The sequence below is a fragment of the Glandiceps talaboti genome, chromosome 21 (assembly GCF_964340395.1).
Source record: "Glandiceps talaboti chromosome 21, keGlaTala1.1, whole genome shotgun sequence".
Taxonomy (NCBI): Eukaryota; Metazoa; Hemichordata; class Enteropneusta; family Spengelidae; genus Glandiceps; species Glandiceps talaboti.
The window spans coordinates 14,671,878-14,698,181 of NC_135569.1; the positions used below are offsets into that span (position 1 = coordinate 14,671,878).

The 26,304-nt window shown below is 34.5% G+C and overlaps 1 protein-coding gene across 2 annotated transcripts; it reads left to right on the top strand.

Moving 5' to 3' along the window:
* LOC144451095 (methylenetetrahydrofolate reductase (NADPH)-like) lies at positions 1 to 25,651 on the top strand. 2 transcript variants are annotated; one of them, XR_013482278.1, is made up of 13 exons: positions 1 to 27; positions 5,580 to 5,871; positions 5,987 to 6,225; positions 6,700 to 6,813; positions 8,646 to 8,839; positions 10,020 to 10,186; positions 11,445 to 11,856; positions 12,387 to 12,569; positions 12,871 to 12,972; positions 14,870 to 14,992; positions 21,964 to 22,197; positions 23,226 to 24,352; positions 24,405 to 25,651. XR_013482278.1 is itself a non-coding variant. In XM_078141867.1 (12 exons), the coding sequence occupies exons 2-12, from the start codon at positions 5,636 to 5,638 to the stop codon at positions 23,331 to 23,333; spliced, it is 2,112 nt and encodes a 703-aa protein (XP_077997993.1). In that variant the 5' UTR covers positions 1 to 27; positions 5,580 to 5,635; the 3' UTR covers positions 23,334 to 25,651. The 2 variants fall into 2 exon arrangements, 1 of the variants encoding a protein (XP_077997993.1); XM_078141867.1 differs by having other exon boundaries at positions 23,226 to 25,651.
* Positions 25,652 to 26,304: the final 653 nt, after the last annotated feature.

The window sequence follows — 26,304 nt, forward strand, 5'->3', positions numbered from 1 at the left end:
GCTCAGGCCACGCTACGTACCCAAACGGTGAGTGCCCTCCCAATCGTGTTTGCAGGTTTTCTCGCAAATTGTATTTCATGTCCAAGGATTTTCAAACCGCTTTTGCATTAAGTTATCGTATTTGAAATATTTCGCAACAAAATTTTGAAAATGCATGCGGAATTATTCGTGTATGCAGTGAATTTTTTGAGCGTCGCTGTAACAGTGTAAGCATGCTATGCGCAAGAGAGAGTGAACGGGCGTGTTTACAACGATCGTTTCGGATGTAAACATTGGTAAAGACCTGTAAACTAGGCCCGACACACTTTTTTTCTGTCGATATCTTGAACAAGCCCCGAATTTTAATTTTATGTGTGTTATTTGTGTTCTACTGTGTTTTTATGTCGTAAAAAGTTCGATAAAATTATCACGTCTTGCCGGCGTGTCTTAAATAGGTGATTTAAATGCCATTGAAAAGGTTATTGTACGGTCAGCTTTCACTCTGAACGGTACAGCATCTTCGTTTATTTGCGTATTTGTTGTTTTGTTATCATGAATTTGACCTATATTTCGCTTTCAATATTTTTGTTGTTGTGGCAATTCAGAATTTGTTCTTTTTTGGCCCGTTTCCATAAACATAAGCCACTGCGGCGACGCGACGTTTCTTTCGTCGCGCGACACCTGGTGCTGGATCGTACCCCTGACAACTTGTGTATGTGTACATTGCTCAGTGAATGATTTTTTTCCTGAAGAGAGGACAGTTTTTTTGCCAAAGATACGTGAAATTAATAAGTAAAAAAACATAACTAATATCCCTGTAAGTGCTATTTCTATGCCTATCCGTTTTTCAGTATTATTTTATGTATATGAAACTCGTGAAAGGTTTATGAAACTCGTTGACAAAGGTTAGTTCATCGGTTACTGTTCTGCAAAATAATCTGTGATAATACAGTTCATGTACTGTTCCCATATAACCTAAGTTACGCTTTGTATATATATTTTTAATCTGTAATTGCTGGATAATGAGTGACATACTAATGTTTTAAAATTATCTCAGTTTTATTATGTTAATGTTTAAAGCATAATAGATGAAGTGCATGAGCAGGTTGAACATTTATTTTGTTAATTAAAGTACATAACACCCCTCATGTGCGATGTCATGACACAGACACACAGACCCAACTTTTTTTTAATTCCATTATTTTATACTATAATTGCACAACAATCGGAAAATCGTGCAAAAAGACTTAGAAATCTTTGTGTAAAATAGTAAGCTATAAACAATTCAATTCATATTTGAAGTCTCTTCCAAAATTTAATTTACAATATTAAGAAAAAAAGAAGTGAGGGATTGTTTAATAAACAGGCATAACTTTCTGTGAACAATTGTGTACATGTAGTCTCAAATCTGTACAATTCAATTTGTATTTCATATCTCTTCTAAAATGTAATTCAAAAAATTAAGATTTCAACTTTAAAAAGATGACCATGACTTTCTCTGGACAGTTGTGAAAAATCTAAAAACTATGGGGGGAAAAATCGGACATTTCTCCCCACTCAAAATTCATTTATTTGGAATTAAGCAATTGTAAGCATATGAAAGTTAAGATAACTATTTTAATTTATAATCTCAGGCTGCATAGTTGTAATAAAAGCTAACTTTACTCGCACACAAAAATTAAAACGCTGAATTTATTGAAATGAAATAACATTTTATGTAAACTGTGAAGCTTTTATCATGCTAATAGGAATAGTTTTATATTGTCTCTGTTATTTATAGAAATACAAGTTATTTGTCCTGAACCATAGTTGATTCATTATGTTAGAATGTGGAAGTTGCATAACCAGAATAATTATCATGTGCATCACTGTCAATTTTTGTTGTCGAATTATTGATGTTTGTATTAAATGAAGAATGAAAAACAAATGTTTGAGAATAATATTGAATTATTAATCTTCAAAACTACCATTATGTCAAGGTACAGAGTTCTGTAAAGACCATGGACTTATAACAATCCAGCTAAAAAAAAATCACAGATGAAACCTCAGAATTTGTCTGACCCCCTATGCCATGCTTAATTTTCTTGCCTGACCCCAAACTCATTTTCAGTTGGTTAACCAATCTTGGAGCACAAAACAAATATCTTGATAGCATATTATTAAATTAACCCCTCCAGATTCTTGTATTAAATTGGCCATATGGATGAGGTTTGGGTATTTATGTTGGATTTTTAATAAACAATTTTATCATGCTTGCCTACATGAAGAATCAATGTGAAACTATATTGACAAAGTCTGTGTGTTTGTAACTCAATACATTGCAAAAAGCTAAAAAAAAAATTTGTCTTTGTATATACAATAACATAGATTTGACATGTTTATTACTCTTTTGCAGTGTATTGAGTTACAAACAAGGACTTTACATATGGTGTTTCACGTGAATTTTTAAAAGTAGGATGCCATGATAAAATTGTTTTATAAATACCGAATCCTCATCCATATGGCTAAAATGTAATGTTCATCTCTCATATTATCCCTAGAAATTATGTGGTCACTTACATGAAAACTCTTCTCATTAAAACCCCTAAAAGTGTCTTTTATTTAAAGAGCAAACTGTTGATCTGTGTCACTTACAAATTACTTCAGCTATCAATAGTTGATAAAAAAAAAAAAAAAGTCTGTGAGGGAGTACTCAGTAGGACATTTATTTTAAATCTCTCCGAGTTTTCACAAAATGTGCCATTTGTAAATATTTATTAGGGGCATAGGATGGATTCAAACTATTGCCGTAAATATTTTAAAAACTTATAAATGTATTCTAGCTGAAAATAGTCAAATAAAATGATAGGAATAAATTGAGGGAACTGATGTTTTAAAATGTTTTGTTTTTTTTGTTATTTCATGATAGTTGCTATCAATAATGTATTGTACCATAAATGATTTTTGAAGCTTTTAGAAGATTCATGCGTAAGACATGTTTGTAGTTATTCAAGTTATGACTGTGTAAGTGTCATCCTGAACATGAATATGTTAACATGATAGAAATGCTATGATATGAGTGACATGCAAATGTGAAGCATTTGCCAGCTTTCGCCACAAGAGGGCGTCCTGTAGATGATCAAGTAAAATTCTCCTCTTTCTGCATAGCCTGCATACTCTGCAGTGTATTTGGTCATGTTGAAGTAATGCACCTCTAGTTGTCTACCAAATGTGGAGGTCATCTCAAAATGAAAACCTTAAATGTCTTCATGATGCCCCCCCCCCCTCCAAATGAGGGAGTGATTATTTATGATTCAAAGTATCTTTCATAGTGTAAAATTGTGTGCATGTCAAGTCTAGAGGTTTATATGCTTTGCTTTGAATCCCAAGATATGAAGCTACAGCTAGACTACGTAAATGTATATGCACTGCAGCATTCCAAAAAAGTAAAACTGATATTCAAACCGGTTCAAATTAAAACAGAGTTTGTCAAAGATGTTGGTAACTTTCTGCCTAAATAATACGTATACTATTTGTTAAAAGGATTATAGAATGAGTCATTACTTCTCAAACAATGTGAGTAAATAGTAAACAGGATGAAAGGTATGAGTGCATGAAACTCATGTGACCATAGTCTATCAGCTAGCCCTCGGATGTTCTTCCGATAAAATACGACACACAGCCGAACACCGCTATCGAGGATGGAACATCCGAGGTCTAGCGAATGTCATCAGGATATAAATAACTGCCAATCAGAGAACCGTATTAGCGACAAGCACAAACAGAGGACAATAGCTAAATTTTCATGCATATTCATCTTAAGGAGGGGCTTGTATAAATAACCACCAATGCATTAACTAAAATGTGTGAATGACAACGTCTACGCACTCATCAAACACAATTACCATAAACTGATAAGACATAGTAATGACATAAATGTGTTTGTCAACACCTGCATGCAGAGATTGAATATATTAAAGTATATATATGCATATATGGCCCAACCCACCGCTTACCGTAATCTCAATGGAATGTCCGGTCTGAAAATGACATTCGCTAGACTGTTCGGGCAGGCCCTCACATGCGAACTTCGTTCGCTTATAGTTTTAGCATCGAAAGAAAGCCCGAACGTCTAGCAGCAAGACTAATGTGACCATGGCCATGGAGGTATAAGTACAATGTAGAGAATATCATCCCCAAATATGTTTCATTATTTGGCTAGGGAAAATACAAATGACCTAAGGGGCCTTGTCACTATGAGTCATGATATTTTCTTCTTGACTTGGTGGTATCATCTCTAGACGCTCTCTACACCATCACTATGTCAACTTGTCAAGTTTCGGGGGTACTAATTATTACTTCAAGTTGATCAAGTAATTTTAGTGCAAAAATAAATTGGCATGAAAATAAAATGAAATTAATGCCAAGGGTAAATTCTGAGTAACCATAGGTATTCACATTTATTTCAAATCAATCTGTCTCTCCAGAGAAGTGATTTTGTCATAACCACAATAGTCCAAAATTGTTCATCTGCCAAAAAAAACTGTGGAGCCACTTTGTGAAAAATTGCAAGTCTTTCAGCTAAAATTTTTGTAGACTAAAATAAATATATTCACAGTAACGAGCTTTGTCATTGGATAGTGAATGCAGTCAAATTAACATATTGCAAATATCGCAAATATGAAACTCATGATTTCAGTTTGCAGTCACCTATATGGTTTATAATTTAACATCTATGCTAGTGGTCAGGTTTAGCCAAATGTACTGTTTCAGCTACAATTTTCCATTGATTCCCATTGGTCTAAAGGACACTACCTTATAAATTTGGTAGTCTTTATATCTAGAATGTTATAATACTTATAGTAGTAGTCTTATGTGCACCGGACTACAATAATTAGTTTTCTAGATTTCTAGATCTGTTTTAATATGTGTACTGCAAAATTCCAAGTCCTGAATTGTTTACAATATCAAGTCATGAGGATGGAAATATTGACTGTAGTACTAAAGATTAATTTTCAAGGTTTGATGCTGATTGAGATAAGACATGTCAAGGCTGGCTCTGTCTTGTCAGTCTAATCATTCTGCTGTGTGTAAATGAAGATAGTATTATTGACTGTCTTGTCATCACCTGGTTCACAGATTAGATATGGAAAGGAATTATTCATATCCTGTCTGTGTTCCTCAGCATTTCATCTTTCACAATCACAGACACCACCAGGGTAGTAGTACTGACTTATTGTTCTTTGTAAACCGAAAATATGCACACCGTGTACCAGGGCTCAAAATTCCAACTTGTCTCCACTTTAAGCTTTGACACTGGAGTATACTTTTCATGAGTATAACTACTGGACTGAAGAACTCTTCAAAAATTAATTATAGAGCTCTTTTTGCAGTATTTCTGATTTTGATAGGCAAGATTTCTCCTATACTTCTCAAATGTATAGGGGATATTATTTTGTATTTTGATCCCGTTGTACATTTTACACACAGAAACTTTTATTTCAACACTTTTTCAATTGAAAGTCAAAAAAAAAATATATAGAAAATTGGGATGTCAACTTGTCGAGACCTTATTTATGTATTGCTCATGAACTAACTTTTTTTTATTATATATTTTTCAGGAAATTGAAAGAATAACTTGGGTGAGCAACAGTAGCAGTGTGATTTAGCACTGAAGATGAGTTTTTCGACATACAATGGAAAATCCAGTCCAGCAAGATGTGGTTCCATAAGTAGTTTCTCAAGTGTTGCTAGTGGAGAAACAACACCAGAACATATTTTGCGTCCATTGTCGCCCTCCTATATCAAACTCAATGATCGTATCAATGCAAGGATTGAGTCTAGAGACAAGTGGTTTTCTTTGGAATTTTTCCCACCAAGGACTGCTAATGGAGCTGTAAATTTGATTTCAAGGCAAGTAATCACTAAGTGTTTGAACCTTACAAAATTTACTGCTCCCTTTGCCCATCCTCTACTACTATTTACAAATCAGTGATAGATTTTAAACGCTTGTGTATTTGTTTTGTAGGTTTGATCGTATGGTACAAGGGCAACCTTTGTTCTGTGATGTCACATGGCATCCAGCTGGCAACCCGGGAGGGGATTCCCCAACAAGTTCTATGATGATAGCTAGTTCTGCCCTCAACTACTGTGGTATGGAAACTATGCTACATATTACATGCTGTGGTCAGACCAAAGAACAAATCACAAAACATCTCAATAAAGCCAAAGATCAAGGAATAAGGAGTGTTCTAGCCCTACGAGGAGGTATGTAACCTGTACGATTAGAATACAAAAATTGATACTAATTTAAAGGAAAAGTCCATGCAGTCAGATTTATTTCTGCCTTTATTACACTTGTATTGATTACTGCTATCAACTTAAAGGAAAAGTCCAGTCAGACTTATTTCTGCCTTTAGAAGTACACACTGCAATCAACATAAAGGAAAAGTCCAATCAATCAGACTTATTTCTGCAAGTTAAAAGTACGCATATACAGCTATCTATTTCCATATAATTTTGGGTGATAAAATAAAACATGATCTGATTTGAAGTATAGATTTGTGTATGTAGGTTTTTGTAGTGTGGGACTCTTAAGACGCACTTGTGTGACTTGGTAGGCACTTTAACTTATGTACAGTCATATTGCAATGCCATTGGAAGTGCATTACCTGTGGTAATTTCACTTTATATGGTCTTTACCAACTAATGTCTGATTTTGTTACACATTTGCATGCACAGATCCTCCTGTTGGTGCTGATTGGGAAATGTCCGATGATGGCTTTAACTATGCCACTGATCTTGTCAAACATATTCGAGAAGTATTTGGAGATTATTTTGTCATATGTGTGGCAGGTAGGCTATACTTGTATATGATTTATTACCTTTGCATATAGTGAAATTAAATTTTCCACGTTTTGATGTGTGGTTAATTGTTCATATGCTAGGGTCTGATTCAGTGTGTATCATGTGATAGCGTAGACAAAACTGTTTCCGTGGTTAATCTCTGGAAAAACAGGAAGTTTTCTTCATGATAATATTGAAATAATGCATCAGTTAAAAAACTGGAATTCATGGGCTGGAACTACAAATTTATATACAGGTGTATGTGTGGCTACAAGGCTGGACTGATTATTAAACCTTTGGCAATGGCCCTAAAACCTGTTTATGAATTATTCACAATGTAAATATTGGTAAATACAAGGTAGGGGTGAATTGATAGCAGTCCATCTGGAAACAGTGTTGAACTCTACAACATCACCTGTGTAGAATGATTCTAAACAAACAAAGGCAAACATATCACCATGGTAATCTAAGGGGAGAATGAGTGATGAGGTCAAGGGAGTCAAAATGCAGGTTTACATAGGGTCATTTCCATAGGTCGTATGTCTGGTGCATGATTAGCGCATGATATGGTATGTTTATATGACTGGCTGAAGTGTGATCAGGTGAGGATCATCATTATGACGTTTGTGCAGACAGATAGTTGAAGGTAATTCACCCTGTTCAAGGGACACGTCTGTCAGACAATGCCAGAGGTGACTTGTTAATCATTTGTGTAAAATTGCCAAAAGGTTATGACACTGGGTCGAAGTACAACACTCCATACGAGGCTTGAATATACCTGTGGTAATGCACTAAAGGGAAAGGTATAGAGTGTAAAGAGATACTTTCTTTAGATAAACAAAGCAAGCCTGATAAATTAACAAGTCAACTGTGGTAATTTAAGGGAAAGGAAACAAGACACATCATGAAATTAGTAAGGGAAACAAAATAGAATAACACATATAATTGAAGTATTCAAAGAGGTAGAGAATTATGATTATAAGTGACTGTAATGGAGGTAAAATAAATTTTCTTTTAGAATGAAAGGCAAATTTGAAGAAAAAAAATCATTAAAATCATAAATTTATGCTTTATGATATTAATGTAATTTTATTATCTAGTAAACAATGCTTTACCTACAATCAAATTCTATGGCTGAGGTGGTGTACTTGTCGTAAGAATTATACATTATCATTTGATATCGTGGTTGACACAATGACTTCTGCTCAACCCACTAGACATGTATTGGCACTACCTGGGTCGTTAGGATAAGTCAATTTTCTTGATATGTTTTAACTCATTAACAACTGTACTGAGAATTACCCATCCTTGGTGTCCAAGAATTAATATTTCACTCGGCTCCTACCTGTTAAATTTTAATCCCTGGACTATTTAATATATATAATTATATATATGTGTGTGTGTGTGTGTATAATATACACACATATATATACACATACATACATGTAGATACACACACACACACACACACACACACACACACACACACATATATATATATATATATATATGTATATATATATATATATATATATATATATATATGTCTGATGATCGCAATATGCGTGAAACTCCGAGTTACACCCAAGAAAGAGTTCCAGTACTACCAAAACTATTACGCTCTGCCACTGCGGTATAGAGCACTGTCTTAGCAGATTGATACTCACCGAGTTATATATATATATATATATATATATATATATATATATACATATTTATATACACATATACATACGCACACAAGTATGTATATACATTATGTTTTAAGATATATAAGATGCACAAGTCATTTGCAGTACATGTATGTATCAAATTATATCAGATTTATATTTTTCTTTCAGGATATCCCCGTGGTCATCCTGATGCTGTAAGTTATGAGGAAGATTTGAAACATTTAAAAGAAAAGTGTGATGCTGGAGCTGACTTCATAATCACTCAGTTGTTTTTTGAGTCCAGCCATTTCATAAACTTTGTCAAAGACTGTAGAAAACTTGGTATCAGTATACCCATTATACCTGGTATATTTCCCATACAGGTAAGTTATCTTTATTTGTACATTTACAGTTTGTCAGTGATCAATTCAACTTTCTGTTAATTATACAAGGTTTATATGTAAAAAGTCCCTGGTAGCACTGAGAGAGGGGGGGGGGGGGGGACAATTTGATAAAATTCCCAAGAATAGATAAAAAAAGAGTTAAGGGATAGATATATAAAGGTCAACCTAGAAGTGGATGAATTCAATTACCTTAATTCAATTTGGTTGAAAGCAGATAGATTTTGTACAATAATGCTAGCCTCCATATGTACTTTTGTATACATATATAGTAACATGCTGTATGAATGCTCATGAAAGTGTTTGAAACATGTGGTTTCCCCATTCACTAATAAATGTACTTCAAACAAATGGTTCCCTGTTTTTATGTGGTTTCTACCCCAGTGTTTGTTTCAAACATGTGGTTGTTAGCTGTATTGATGTGGTTTGTACCCTGGTGTGCATTTCAAACATGTGGTTTCCCATACCCACAGAATATGTATATGTGGTTTCTACCCCAGAATGTACATGACATTGTGTTTCAAACATGTGATTTTCTTACCTATATAATGGATGTGGTTTCTACCCCATTGTGTATTAAGACATGTGGTTTTCTACCCCCGTATGTGCATTTCAAACATGTGGTTTCTCATACCCACAGAATATGTATATGTGGTTTCTACCCCAGAATGTACATGACATTGTGTTTCAAACATGTGATTTTCTTACCTATATAATGGATGTGGTTTCTACCCCATTGTGTATTAAGACATGTGGTTTTCTACCCCCGTATGTAAATGGTTTCTACCTCTGTGTGTATTAAGACAGTTTTCTACCCCCGTATGTAAATGGTTTCTACCTCTGTGTGTATTAAGACAGTTTTCTACCCCACTATGTAAATGGTTTCTACCTCTGTGTGTATTACAAACACATTGGTTTTCTAGGCTGTAATCTTTGTTTACAAAACCAGTGGAAAAGATATGATGAATACATTGACCTTTGGTAGCCGTAATCTTTAATAGAAGTTGAATATCAGTAATCCTAAGTCAAGTTCACCATTCAGCCTTGATAGATAAGTTGCCTGTGACCTTACCAAGAGGTCACAAAACAACCAAAATCATCTCAAATCTTTTGTACTAATTATTTGTGTGCTAATAAATGACTTCTATTTTTGTCCATAAAGGGTTACCAGTCCTTACGACAGCTGGTAAAACTGTCTAAACTTTCTGTACCCAAGTCAATACCCAAGTCAATAACTGATGTGATTGAACCTATCAAAGAAGATGATGCTGCTATTAGAAAGTATGGTGTTGAACAAGCTCTCCAGATTTGTAAAGAACTGTTTGACAGGTATACATATTAAACAAATTTTGTTACTTTATTGTGATGAGTTGAAACTGCCAGAAATGCTCATGACCTAAAATAGAATTTTGCTACATAGGGGCATCATAGAAATAGTCATCAGATGTTTTGGTTGACACCTGGTGTCCGCTCCACACTTGATACATAATATACTAGTAGTTATTAACTGTGAGTGTTGTACATCTATTGACTGTGAATCTATCTATAAGCTTTGTGATCATATTTGAAATGTTAGTTTTCTTAACTATATCACTCTGGTAAATGTGCCAGTGCTGCTGTCATTCAATCTACACATGCATTGAAGGGAACAATCTTTTGTAAATCAAAGAAGTGGCTGCTCAGGGATAATGTTCATGTATGTTAACATCATCAGTTATTGTCAACATGTTAATAGCATGGGCCCTTGGGGTGTGCATCCAATGAATCCCCTCCTATGTAAACATAGACAGTAAATTGCTGAGGATGTACAAATAAACAAGTCATGAGCTTCCTGAGCAACCTTCATCAGATGCACATCTTGAGGGCCCATGCTATGAACATGTTGACAATATGTTCATAGCATGGGCCCTTAAAGGTGTGCATGTGTGCATCAAATGGTGGCTGCTCAGGAAGATCACATTTATTTGAGCATCTTCAGGAATTTAGTTTACTGAGGATGCTTAAACATGCATTCTCCCTGAGCAGCAATTTGCCGGTATGATTTACAAAATAATTTCCCCCTCAATAAACTCTGGTGGGTCATGCAAATAAGCCAAATTCAATGGTTTGGTTGGGTCTTGGGATGGATAGGAGCTAACTTTAATTTGTTATGATTATATAATGTCTCTTGTTTTCAACAAACAAAAACACTTCATGCATATTGGACAACCACTAATACCTAAATGTATTTTCTACCAGTATCCCATCTGATTAGTAATTTGTGTTATTTTAGTGGTCTGGTCCCTTTTCGTCCCTTTTCAAACTTCCACATTAACAAATTTTGTACCTGTTTTCAAGATTTCAAGCTGTTACAGTTATTATTTGACTCAAACATATAAATTTGGACCGTTCCCCTTTTAAGATAAAACAAATGCGAAAGCACACATTTCAGACTTTGACACCCAAAAAGGAGACCCCAGGCCTGAAAGCAGTACATACATTATATTTAGCTTTTCGATGAAGTAACCCCTCCCAGTGATTTAGCTCAGTATACATGTTCTATAAACTAACGAGATCTGATTTATATTTGTGTTTTGTTTTATTTCAGTGGGCTAGTGCATGGACTTCATTTCTACACTCTGAATCGTGAGGTTGCTACAATCGAAATACTCAAAAGACTTGGATTGTGGTGTGAAGAACCCACTAGACAATTGCCATGGAAGATGACTGCAAATCATTTACGTAGATCAGAGGATGTTAGACCCATATTTTGGGCAACTCGACCCAAAAGTTATGTGTATAGGACGCAAGACTGGGATGAATTTCCCAATGGACGTTGGGGTGACTCGGGTTCACCAGCCTTTGGTGATATGTCAGATTATTATTTGTTTCAATTGAAGCCCAAAACACAAAAAGCTGACCTGTTAAAGATGTGGGGACAAGAGTTGAGTAGTGAGGAAGATGTATGGCAGGTTTTCTCATGCTTTTTGTCAGGAGCACCAAACAAAGATGGTCAAAAGGTATAGCTTTGATTTATTGTAACGTCTTTCCAGAATGCAATTGTCTCATTTCTCTTATTGTGCAGGCAACACAAATTGGTTGTATGCTAGGGAGTCTAACCATATCCCTACCGTAATGTGAAATCAAGCTTGAAAACCAATCAATCACAAATGTGTCTCTCTATATTTTGGTCTGTTCGTCTTATATTCTCAACTCATCATCTTTTCATTTTCATTTGTGCTCTCTCTCTCTCTCTCTCTCTCTCTCTCTCTCTCTCTCTCTCTCTCTCTCTCTCTCTCTCTCTCTCTCTCTCTCTCTCTCTCTCTCTCTCTCTCTCTCTCTCTCTCTCTCTCTCTCTCTCTCTCTCTCTCTCTCTCTCTCTCTCTCTCTCTCTCTCTCTCTCTCTCTCTCTCTCTCTCTCTCTCTCTCTCTCTCTCTCTCTCTCTCTCTCAATCTCTCTATGTGTGAAATAATTCTAGGGAAATGCTTGATCCAGCTCCTCTATTCAAGAATTGTAACATCTATATGGTACTGTTTGTCATTGAAACAGGTCACATATTTGCCATGGAATGAGGAAGAACTTGCTCTGGAAACATCTCTATTAAAACAGAGACTGATAGATATTAATGAGAGGGGTGTACTCACCATCAACTCACAACCCAATGTATGTGCCAAACCATCCACAGACCCTGTTGTAGGATGGGGAGATCCTGGTGGCTACGTCTTTCAGAAGGTTTGTCTTATTGTAGTATGTTACTTGTGTACGTTTAAAAGTAAAACAAAACAGAGACTCTATTACCAAAAGAATATATTATATTCTTCATCTATAGTAAATCTACAGTTAGAACTACTGTAGATCTGCTATAGACACATTCCATCTAAGTGGATTTGCTGGGTAAAGGCATGCACATGTGATGTGAAAATGTGCATTCACAAGGCTGTGTTTTGTGGAACTTGTACAATGTGTGTAAGAATAGTATTGTCCATGCAGTATAATTTGATAATGATATTTATTCTTGTACAATATATTTCAGGCCTACGTAGAGTTTTTCACTACCAGAGAGAATGCTAAGGCGTTGTTGGAGATCTTGCCAGAGTATGCACCAAGAGTGAATTACCATATCATCAACAGTAGTGTGAGTACCGAAATTAATTTCATCCCTTTTTTTCCCTCAATGATAAAACTTTCATTTGTGTGTCCTGTGCAGAACATTGACAACAGACATCTTTAAACAGCACACAATCTGAGGTTAAGAAATTATGTTCTTCATTGCACTATGCAACAAATAAAAGGACAGATGGGGAACCAAATCAGTACTAATGTAAGAGAACAGATCAAACCAAGATATTCCTTGAGATTACACATGCTTGAAAGACCTTTGAAATAGTTTATTTTAGCATCAAACTCATGTTTGTAAATTTGCCAAAAAAAAGACAAGTCCACTGGAAATGTGCAGTGCCTTATATATACCTTACCAACAAGGCTTAATGTTTGGGAATTAGGTTAAGGCTAGAATTTTGGCTCTACTCACAAGCATAATTAACTTCATCGTATTGCCTTCAGTGTACAGACGCTACGCTACATGTGTTCTAGAATTAGTTTCTCTGTGACTTTAACTTTCTAACTTGATGAAACAAGACTTGTCAGGACAGAACAAAATAGTTACTTTGGAATGGTAAATTGGAAATAACTGCGACATTTTGATCTGTCTACTATGGACCTACAACGTAGATCATGCAAAAACGGATCAAAACTTTGCATTCGTTTCCAATTTACCATTCCATATATTAACTATATTGTACTGTCCCATTGATTCTTGGAACCATGAGTAATGTAAAATTTTCCAAGACTTTTCTGCTTGATCAAGAGTGAAATCCTTATTGGATCTTATTTCTCACTTTACTTTTCATTCTTCAAATTTTACTTAAGTTGAAATTATTAAGTTAGGAAATTGTGCTGATATGATGTGTCAATTAATAAAGCGTAGTGAAATATTAGGAATCAACCATCTATGGAAATGGAGAAGGCAATTTTAATACTCAAAATCACCCAGGTAGCTTTTTCACAGAAATTAAACCAAGCAAAATAGTTACTGGCATTATAAATTTTTCATTTTTCCCTCACAAAGTGAAATGTAGCATGAAAGGTGATAATTGCCAAATCCCACTCGTTGGAGCAAGCTGAAAATGACATGTTAATTTTCTCTTCAATGTTAGACAAGAGATGAATTGAAAGAAATGGTCCCATGTTTCACACACACAAGAATGTAATTACAATCCAAAAGTATGCTAGAACAAGCTAAATTTGATATGTTAATATTCTCCACAACAACATGAATGCAAGGAAAGAGAGAATTAATATCAACACAGGTCTAGTGTTACAGACATAAAATGAAATATGTACATTCTGAATTCATGCTGAAACAAGTTGAAAATGTCAGTTTTATTTTCTCCATAATAATGAGGGAAGATAAATGAATAATCACAAACCCCAAAAAATTGTAATGACATGTAGTGAAATGCTTAATGGGCTAGAACTGGATATACAAAAAGGTTAAATTGTTAATATCCATAGAAATAGTCCCAGATAATATGATATGGTTCATTGGATGTTTCAGATGAATGATTTACATCAACTATGCTAGCAAAATACATGTTAAAGTGGTGATATGGATGAGGATGGGGTATTTATTTGTGGATTTTTAATTTATAAAAAATATTATAATGGCGTCCTACTTGAAAAATTAATGTAAAATGAAATATACCAAGTCTGTGTGTGTATGTTTGTAGGCTCCAATACATTGCAAAATGCTAAAAAATGAGTAAAAGAAGTTTGATATTGTATGTACAATAACAACCATAATTTATACATTTAACCCTTTTTAGAGACTGACTTCCTTTGGGGGTCTATGCACTTGTGTTTATGATTATGCACCATGGTCATCAACATTGTTTTGGAAAATTTGGTTATTTAATTGCTAATATTGTTTATAGTGACATTAATGGAAACTATTTTGACTACCAATATTGTAGGGTATAGATGATACGACCAACTCAGACAAATTGAAGCCAATAGCTGTAACTTGGGGTGTATTTCCAGGCAAGGAGATAGTACAACCTACAGTAGTGGATCCCATCAGTTTCTGGTACTGGAAGGTAAGTCCTCTTCTTAACTTGGTGATTTTGAAATGTTCAAGCTATGCAGAGACAGTGCAATCCTGTAGTATGTACACTCTATTCTAAACTTAGATGTCAATCAGTTCTGTAGGTTGGTTGGTTGTATTACTAACAAATACTGATATTAAGTCACTATCGTGATAACTACTTCTTTACAAAAATGAATGTTATTGGACTCTTGGTTTATGTTAAAATATAAAATATTGCCACTCACAGACTCAGAAAAATGATTGGGGAATAATCCCAGATGTACAAATGTGGGCTGATGTAACGTGTCCCACTAGAGCCACATTGAATAGAAAATCACTCAGTGGAAAATTTCACAGGTAAAGGGAAGAGAATCGTAAAGTGAGAATGTTAATGAGAATGAGAATCTGAAAATCTGAAGAAAAAGTATCCCACAATACTTATGAATGTGTTTACTTATTCTAGATAGCCAAGGTTGAAGTTGGTCCTTTTTTCCTAACAAATTGTTCATATACTCTTTAAAAGCAGGGCCTCCAAACCATTCATATTGAGACAGAAATACATGTAGCACATACATTCATATCGGTATATGCTACTGTACATTAAATGCTATACATATCCTTTTTCTCATATATGAAAATGAGTGGAAAGGTTTGTGAGATTAAAATCTAGCCAGAGGTTTATTTGCTGGGGGGGGGGGGGGGGGGGGGGGGGTAAGACAAGCTCAAACTAAATGTGTCTATTTTGAGAATTGTTCAGCAGATGGGGTCAGAATTATCACCAGTATCACAAGCGAGAGATGGCCTTCTTTCAAAAAGGATTGCACTGTTTCTGCATGTTGTTATTTTTGTTATTGGTAAATTGATGTAGACAGTATAGTGACCGAAAAAGCTCAAAAACACTTGTAAACAACAGAGCAGAGTATGTGATTCATACTTGGCAATAATGTACTATGTATCACACCTCAGTGATATTATTTGAAAACACCGATTTCAAAAATATAAACAAATTTGAAATAAAAACAACTGCTCAGAATACTAACTTAAACTTTTTGCCCATTCGGGTTCAGCAAAATGCACACAGTCTTGACTTGTCTACTCAATTCCTTGCCTATTTTCTTTGTCTTTTTACTAAAACAAGTTAAACTTGAAGCAATTCGTGTAATAAAAATTAAACTCTGTAAAAGCATTGATCTTGACTTTATGATCTAACAAAATTCACTCAATGTTGTATATGGCGTTTTAATTTAATTCAGTTCAGAAAATGAAGTCATGCAGTGTGTGCTTATATTTTACATAATGGCTGTTCAGTTTGGTAAATTTTGTTAAAGGGACAAACTCTAGTGTAGGAAATAGAAGTATTCTAGATTAAATTGTACATTGTACATCAAATCAAAGAACAATTTTATCATTTTGTTCAATATCTGTCACTGACACTGACAAGTATGTACATGAAACTTTCTCTTCTTAACTTACATTAAGGTTTTTCAAGCACTTAGGAATGGATGCATATTACATCATCAGGGAGTCACACCTGTAACCTGATATTATATTCAAATAAGATACTTTGATATTTATGTTATTGCATTGCACTACCTATATGCAATGTAGGTTTCCAAATTACAGTCATTTGATTTGCTTACTTTAAAGTAAAGTAAAGTAAAGCATGGAGATGGATGTCTTGGTGGTATTTTCTCAAGAAGCTTGTCTTGTAGGGAGCTTCTTGTGATAGTACCACTAATACAAGTATCTTGGCAAACTTTAACCATATTATCATTGTTTAGTAAAGTCTGACTGACCACAGTCACAGTACACAAGCAACGCAATGCTAGGAATATCCATGTAAAATCTTGACATACATGTATGGTCAAAGGGGAATTCCCGGTTTAGAAAGTGCATCCTTGTGGTTGGCAAACCATGTGTAAATGAGAAAGTTTCAGTTACATATCCATGTGATATGAGTGATAGCCCAGAGACTTAGTATCTGAGGCCATACTGGCTTTCCAACAATTTTGTCAAGCCAGATAACAAAGTCCTGGGCTATTACATGCAAAGAGTGGCAGAATTAAAGTTGAAAAAATTACTTTCAGGTCTATGATATTATATCCTTCACTGGCGTTTCCCTTTATTTAGTGAATTTTATATGTAATATAAGCAATACTAAATGACAGTCAATGATTCATGCTTTTACAGTTGTTCTGATTTGAATGTATAATTAACACTCGTCTTGTATTTCTTTAGTGAAGACACATAATTACAGTGATATTTACACATAGCATACATGTAAGGTGGTATACTCTTTGAGACAAACTCTTATTTATATCTGAGGAGGTGCGAGTATCATTGGACATAAAAAATTACATCCATCTATACAGCAAAAGGAAATATGAGAGAGGTACTAAGTCCAAAACTTCAAAGCTTGGTGGCCAACCTCTCCTGTGTAAGAGAACTTTGAAAATGCAGACAAAACTACATTTATTTTAAAACTTCCAAGTCCAAAACTCAAATTTCATAGGTCTTCTTGGTTATTTCAGGTTATTCTGCTAGATTCAAACTACTAACTTGTGCCGCAAACAGGCAATATCATTATTCAATATCAGAGTTCCTGTTCAAAATGTTTTGGACTATGAAATTCTTCTTGTCTGAAATAAATATTTTACAGCACCAAAAAGGTCTGGTATTAAAGTGGCCATGTGGATGAGGATTGGGTATTTATTTTGGATTTTTAATTTATAAAACAATTTTATCATGCTTCCTACTTGAAAAAATCAATGTGAAACAACATTGACCAAGTCTGTATTTGCAATTCAATACATTGCAAACAACTGCAAAATGTGCTAAAAAAGTTTGTTATCGTACGTACAATAACAAACATTGGTGTTGCGTTAAAAACAAAGATGGCCATATGTTGTTTCACATTTATTTTTCAAATAGGAAGCCATGATAAAATAGTTTTTATAAATTAAAATCAGAAATAAATACCCAATCCTCATCTATATGACCACTTTAATAATACCAGCCTGCCTTCAATAGTAAACACAAGAATTAAAATACCTTTGCTTTGAAGCAAAATTGATACAATAGTACAAAGCCTTTGTTGGCTTCTCAAAATGTTTGGTTAATGAAAATGTGTCTGCACACCATTCTAAACAATTTGCATGATAATATCAAAAAAATGTTTGAAACAATAATGACTGTGTGTCTACTGCTCTATGTACAAACATGTAAAAACAATGCCTATTGATTGAAAATTAGAATGTCTTAACATGATTCCATGCCCACACTCAAAATACACTATTTGGTTTGCTATCTTCAAATTTGAAAATCCCAATTGTTCAGAATGTTTTTATTTGAAATTAAGCATTTTCAAGCTTCTTTCTGAAATTTGTTTGTTATTTGTTGATAGCAATCGTTCGTCTCTTCAAACTATAACTTAGCAAATATATGAGGGTGAGACTAGAGTGTCTCCCAGAGGAGAATCCAAGATAAAAAAGGTGTTAGATAAATTATTTATATACATAAACCATGGATGAGCAAATCGAGCACTGATTACTTTTCTGATCCATGGTGTGTGGGTGCTTTCAACTGTGAGGGGTTGTTGTTGACATTTGACATTTCAAAACAATAATCAATATGGTTATAGAAAGTCATGCATATTTTGATTAGTAATTCACTTGGACAACCAAAGTCAGCCAAGTGAAAAGATCACTTTGAGTATACCTAGTGAAGCGTCATGTCTGAAACTCGCACCTTACTCCAAATTGTTCTGTTCTACTATACTACTCACAGCCACCACAACAAAGTTTTTTTTTTAAAATAACTTTGTGAAAATTAAACTTTGACAGAAAAGTCAAAACATCATAAATTGTTCTCAAGCTATTTACAAAATCAGGATTGAAATTTTGGGAGTACCTTGCAAGCTTTTGCCATTTACCACATGCCATTCCTGTTATAAAAATGAAAGATTGTATAGTTTAGCCACTAGTCACTCTTTTACAGATTTTGTCCTGAAGTGTCGGCAAGAATTGTTCAGTAAATTGATGTAGTGTAGTTTGAAAATAACTCTTTCCCAACGTAGTGATCAGAATGACTGCTATGGTAGTTTGCACTTGCATGCAATTCTAAGTGTGAGAGAGTGTAAAAACTTGTGTGGCCCTGAACAGTTACCGATACTGTATAATGTTAGTGTTAACACTAACATAGCATTCTAAGGGACAAGACCATATGGCTTTGACTAGTATAGTAAAACAAGACATTAGTAGAAGGATTACTTTGCTAAGTCTGTTGGGGAGCAGTGCCCTGTACTGATGGAATGAATTCCTGCACCAGAAGAGGCAGGAGCTACACTCGGTAAAACACACTCAACATTTGTATTCTGTAATAAATCTCATAGACTTAGACATTTCACAACAGTGGTCTTCATAACAAATGTGTACAGAATTCTAGAAACACATTTTCCAAATATATATGTTCACTATATTGGTACAGTATTGTGATGACAAAAGCACGCAAAAAAACCTAAACAAAAAAGAAAAAACAAGAATGGTATTTTTCTTGTCATTTTGAAAAAAAAAGTGATATTTGGTGTACTTAGTGATTCAGTCTAAAGGCTATGTTGCTACTAAATGAAGTTGATAAACCAAAAAAATTCATCTTTAGTTTAATCAAGTTTAATGATCATTGCAATATTGTACCACTAGGGGGCGCTATTACCTGGAAAATTGCAAAGTGTTTGACTTGTCAAAAAACCCAATAGTCAATTTCACATGACTACCTCATAGAATACACTGCATTTTTTATACCTACATTTTTTACACAATGTCCATTAATGTAAATCATATAGTAGAAATATATTTATTTATTGTACAGAAAATGTTTTAGAGGTGGGAAAATGTGTCCTGCACACGTCATGTGAAATTTGTGTTGTTGTCTGACAAGTCAAAAGTTAAAATACTTTCCAGAGTTGTCTTTATTATACTGATATAATTTTAAATACAACAATAGAACAATTGCACTTGGTGACAATTTACTGTCACTTTTATTACTTCTAATAGTATTTTTACAATACATTCATACATTTCATGTAACATGGTTTTTATCAATTTCCACACTACTAGCAAGGTTTGTTCTTTATTGGGGTACAGATTCATCGTACTTTCACAACCATAATTTTCCATGAGTCATTAAACTTCTAAATTATCCATATTGGAGCATTGGAATTAGTGTTATTTAAAGGCTTTTATATGTTATACATGGTGATTTTTATACCTTGTATTTTAATATGTACTTGTATAAATTATTACCTTATATTAAAATTTAAATCAAATCCTCCATGTAATTACTAGATGTTGAATTTTAATATAGAGTATGTCTAAATAGCGACCAGTTTGCTACATGTACATCAGTTTTATTGCCACTACTTGTATCATTCTAATAGATATTACAAAAGGGTAACGATAAGGCAATTGTACAAAATTTAAATAGAATAAAAAAAATAACGATTGAGGTTAATATAGGATAGAAATGCAAGATGAAAAAAATATATATAATTTGTTTTTGACCTGTCTGTTCATTCAAACTCCTTTCAACAAATGATGGAATTAATGAAAAAGGGATGTACTGTAGCTCATTTTTAGAGTACAGGAATGACTTCATAATGTTGGTGAAAATAAACTCAAATAATTTACAGTAGTACATACATTCTTCCAGACCAGCAAGTTATAGTAATTAAAACAACAATTTAGATGTGATGACTCAAATAACTATATAAACCCTTCAAGCATAGAAAGCCACAGTTAACCACAATTGGGGCATTAGCTCAGATGGCTAGAGCGTGCAGCAATGTTGCAGGCCGTGGGTTCGAATCCCTCATGCTCCAGGGTAGTAGCTGTTGGCATTTCATTCCACAGATTATTAAAATTTGATCCAGAAATGGAAATATATTTTTCTACAAAATTTTTTAAATAACATTTTTTGCCAGAAATAACAAACAATATTGTAATGTTAGATAAATACTTCACAAAATGATGATTTTTATAAATCTACAGGTCAGAAATAGATAATTCAACAGTTTGAATAAATGAGTTGGAATTTTTTGGAGGCTGAGAAATCTTACTTCTGGCCAAAATGATATCGGATAGAGACATAACCATGTAGAAGTAAAATGTATTTAGGTATTACTTTGTATAACATTTTTCTTTGAAGTTTTCAAGTTGTTTTCAACCATACATTGACATGGCAGCACACAAATACTCATAAAACCACAGACAGTATCAAAACAGCTATAATTCTAATGAAACTTTCATACATCAATTTCATTTGAAACAGTATGCAGTACACCAACATAAAATCAAATGACTAAATAGCTACATTGTAATACAGTGTGTTTCCATTTATAGCAATAATGTATTACAATGTTTGCAATTTATAGCAACAGTGTATTACAATGTACTACAGTTTGTTCGATTTGTAGCTACAATGTACTACAATATATTAAGTGTTTTCCATTTGTACCAGTGTATTACAATGTATTACAGTTTGTTCAATTTGTAGTAACAGTGTACTACAATGTATTACAGTGTTTTCCATTTATAGGAACAGTGTATTACAATGTATTACAGTGTTTTTCATTTGTAGCAAGTGTATTACAACGTATTACAATGTTTTCCATTTGTAGCAACAGTGTATTACAATGTATTACAGTGTTCTCCATTTGTAGCAACAGTGTATTACAATGTATTACAGTGTTTTCCATTTGTAGCAAGTGTATTACAATGTATTACAGTGTTCTCCATTTGTAGCAAGTGTATTACAATGTATTACAGTGTTTTCCATTTGTAGCAACAGTGTATTACAATGTATTACAGTGTTTTCCATTTGTAGCAACAGTGTATTACAATGTATTACAGTGTTTTTCATTTGTAGCAATAGTGTGTTACAATGTATAACAATGTTTCCATTTGTATCACTTGATTTGTTTATCAGGATGAGGCATTTGGCATCTGGAAGCAGCAGTGGGGCAATCTTTATCCCGAGGATTCAGATTCAAGACAGATTATCAACTATATCTATGACAAGTATTACCTTGTCAATCTAGTTGATAATAATTTCCCAGAAGAAAATATTCTGTGGGAAGTCATTGACAAAATGCTGGAGAGGAAGACAAAGAGAGTACAACTTGAAGACAGAACTCATGAGGTTCCAGTCAAGAAACTGAAGGTTTGATGACACTTTCACTTATCAATATATGTTTATGCTCATAGTACTTACAGGAGAAATGAAGTTGCCTTGATGTTTCACTCATTGGACATGATGTTTTTAGTTACAATGTTAGACACATTAACAATAACAGAAACACAGCAGGATCCTCTACCCAATCACATTGAAAAGTGACAAGCATTGTGGCTATTCTTTTACAGTGCAGGAGAATCAGACTTCTGCTGAAAACATTACACATAAACTTGATTTTTAATGGTGTCAGTTGTTTACTTTCCAGTGATAAATCAACATGTTTATTCTACATCCCTGCTGTACATAGCACCTCTATAATATTTCTTTACATTTGAAGTTGTCTGTGTGTATGTGTACAAACACTGTGTGTCATTAGTGAAGCACCAAGGCATCTCCATTTCTCCTGTATGCTGTCAACTGAACTGGAAAGTATAATTTTATGTTCTATAGGTAACAGTGATAAATTCTAGCATCTTCGTATTGCCAGTGCACGTAACTGAAAGTGGTCAGCCAGACACAAACTGAAACTATAATAATAGTGGCAGGCAGAGTACATAAATGGGTGATAGTGGTGCCGTAGTGATGTATATACTCACATGTTGGTAATTTCAGCTATGTTTTGTTTGAAAACCTCTTGTTTTCCCACAAATCTTTGCAGGAAATGCCCAAAATGGCCGAACAAGTGCAGTAGGACTTATTTACAAAATGTTAACCCTTGAAAGCCTGTCATCCTATATTTAGGATGTAATTACATTGAGTTACAGAAACCAAGTCATGATTATCAACATGCTTCTTTATCATCCAAAAACATACATAAGTTGAAAACAGTAACTAATAAAAGTTAACACACGGCAGACCTAAAGTGTGACTCGGCTTCTGCTTTATATAGAGCAAGTAGTTGCACCTACTGTGTCTGACAAGACATTTCCTTTCAATATAGCAAATTGTTTTTAATACACCTGCAGAGGTTTCCTATGATATCAAATTGAATACATGCTTTCTTTTCATTCTTGTAGGTTTCTGATGATACAGCCATGGAAATAAATGAACACAAAAAACATGCTGTGAAAGCTAATATGTTTACAAACGGAAGTTCTAAAACATTGCAAGCAGCCGCTCCTTGAAAATAACTTCAAACTTGATCAATTTCTTATATTAAGAAGTTAAAAAGACTTCTAGCTGTGAGAAGAGAAGAGAAGGGCTTTTGGGCAATAATTGGTGAAAAACATGAACACCGTGTGATGCGCACATTTAGATTTGAGTTTAAACATGGCAAATTATGCTTTATGTTTACAAACATTTGTATATACCCATTGGTGAAGGACATGTCTAACTTTACTGTTCAAATTGTATGAAAAACGTGGTTCTTTTGCCACACTTTCAGAACTTCTTGCAACAGAAAAAGGAATCCAGGTGAAAGATTTGAATACAACTGAATATGTACAGTTACACCACTATTCTAATTCTTGCCAGTTATACAAATCAGCAGTTAGGGGGTCTGTTGTCAAATCCCAACTGAGCTCCCTAGCTTAACTAATATGTATCTATTGTACAGTCAGTCCACTGTTCAATGTTAAACTTTCTTTAATAGTCTGGTGATGCATATCTTGGTTCAAGAAAAAGGACGAGGTTTTCTTTTCATTCCGAGAGAGCACAGAAACTTCATATACAGGACTTCTGCCCTTTCACATTTCTGAGAGAGAACTCAGTTAAAATAGATATGGCTCTTATCTTATTTATTGAAATACGAAATCCTGTTGTTTTTTATATTCTAAATTTTAGAATTAACACCACATTGTGTAAAAAAAACGTGCTGGCATATTATAGACACAAGTTGTTTTGACTTTAGTTTACTCAATGTATGCAATACAAACCGTGCTTCTACAAGCATTTAAGTGGTTAATATTATTTACAGAAGGTTTTACTTTTACAGAGATATAAATTGGCAACAATAAGTAAGCTTTGTAAAATGCATTATTCATTACGTGCAAAATAAGAGTGACCTTGCAGACAAACCCAGGGTACAGTCAGGTAACAACCATCTCCCCTAGTAGTGTGTACAAACCCCAAACCCAGGGTACAGTCAGGTAACAACCATCTCCCTTAGTAGTGTGTGCAAACCCCAAACCCAGGGTACAGTCAGGTGACAATTACCATCTCCCCAAGTAGTGTGTGCAAACCCAGGGTAAAGTCAGGTGACAATTACCATCTCCCCTAGTAGTGTGTGCAAACCCCAAACCCAGGGTACAGTCAGGTGACAATTACCATCTCCCCTAGTAGTGTGTGCAAACCCAGGGTACAGTCAGGTGACAATTACCATCTCCCCTAGTAGTGTGTGCAAACCCAGGGTACAGTCAGGTGACAATTACCATCTCCCCTAGTAGTGTGTGTAAACCCAGGGTACAGTCAGGGGACAATTACCATCTCCCTTAGTAGTGTGTGCAAACCCCAAACCCAGGGTACAGTCAGGTGACAATTACCATCTCCCCTAGTAGTGTGTGCAAACCCCAAACCCAGGGTACAGTCAGGTGACAATTACCATCTCCCCTAGTAGTGTGTGCAAACCCCAAACCCAGGGTACAGTCAGGTGACAATTACCATCTCCCCTTGTAGTGTGGGCAAACCCCAAACCCAGGGTACAGTCAGGGGACAATTTCAATGTACCATCTCCCTAGTAGTGTGTGCAAACCCCAAACCCAGGGTACAGTCGGGACAATTACCATCTCCCCTAGTAGTGTGTGCAAATTACCATCCTGCACTTACAGAATGCATGGCATTGAATGGGGGGGGGGGGGGATGGGATGATGTGCATCGATGCATCTTGGTCCCAGTTTAATACTTGTCTATTATTGTATGTTGGGATTGAAAGAACTGGGGAGTTATTTGTAGTGCTGGAAATACATGACAAAATCTGAGATGATGAGAATCATAGACCTTCTGCAAGGCATGGGTTACCCAGAATTACCAAAATTAGAGGTAGACTTAGTTGTGATTACAATGTGAAAAAAAATTGTGGACAACAGTAACAAACATTAAATTCATAGCGTGCATTTCCCATAATGCATCATTCAAAATGGTTGCTTCGCAAGTGTCTGTAACTACAGTGTTGTCATCTTCTATCACAGTTAAAAAGTAGCACTGATTTTCAGACATACATGTGAAGTCGAGACAAAAGTGTCATTTTACACAAAAACTAAAAGTTATTTGATAAAAATGTATGCAAGGGCATTAAATGGTTTCACAGGCCATGCATTTGAGCAAAGCATACATCCTGTGAAGTCAACTAGCATATCATTTTGAAATGATTTTGTTTACTAAAAAAAGTCACATTTGCACATTAAAATTTACAGGCAGGTGGCATATTATACTTTAAATGTAAATAATTCAGTAGTAGTTCCTCATTGGTTGTTGTAAATGTGTGTATTTAAATACTGGACAGGACTGAAGAATTCACAATAAATATATGTGTACATAATTCAAGTGTGATGTTTTTATTTGTGTGGACAATGACATAGTATATTGTGTTCTACATGTACAAGAGTGTTAGTTCACTTTTATGTATGAAACAGTAATCCTGGTGTTCATAAGTTTTTGACTTGAAGATCATTGTTGGGCAGTCGATTCTGTTAAACTGGCACATGCTGAGTTGATCAACCTCTTCAATCGTGTGATAATAAATAAAACCACATCCTAGTATATTGTTAATGTCTGTGCATGACTTCTATAACATTACTGGCATTGTTTGAACAGTTGAGTTTATTGCATAGCACTACAGTATGGTTTTCTGGAATAATTTTTTGATGCATGTCATAAATTATGGTATTGTTTAAGAGTAATATCTAAATACAGGTTTGAGTTCAGTCAATTGCAAGTGTGTTCCAGTAAGTAGAATAATGCAAGAAATACCTTATAAATACACAACGAAGTCTATGCCAAAAAATATGTATAAACTCAGCTTGTGCCCCTTGATTGCAGGAGTGTAGAAAATGGCAAATCTTTCAATGTAGATTTCAACCCACTCTGTGGTAAAGATAGACAAAATGAAAATCCAACAATCGATACCTATTTGAAATGGTGTTAATTTTGTGCCTAAAG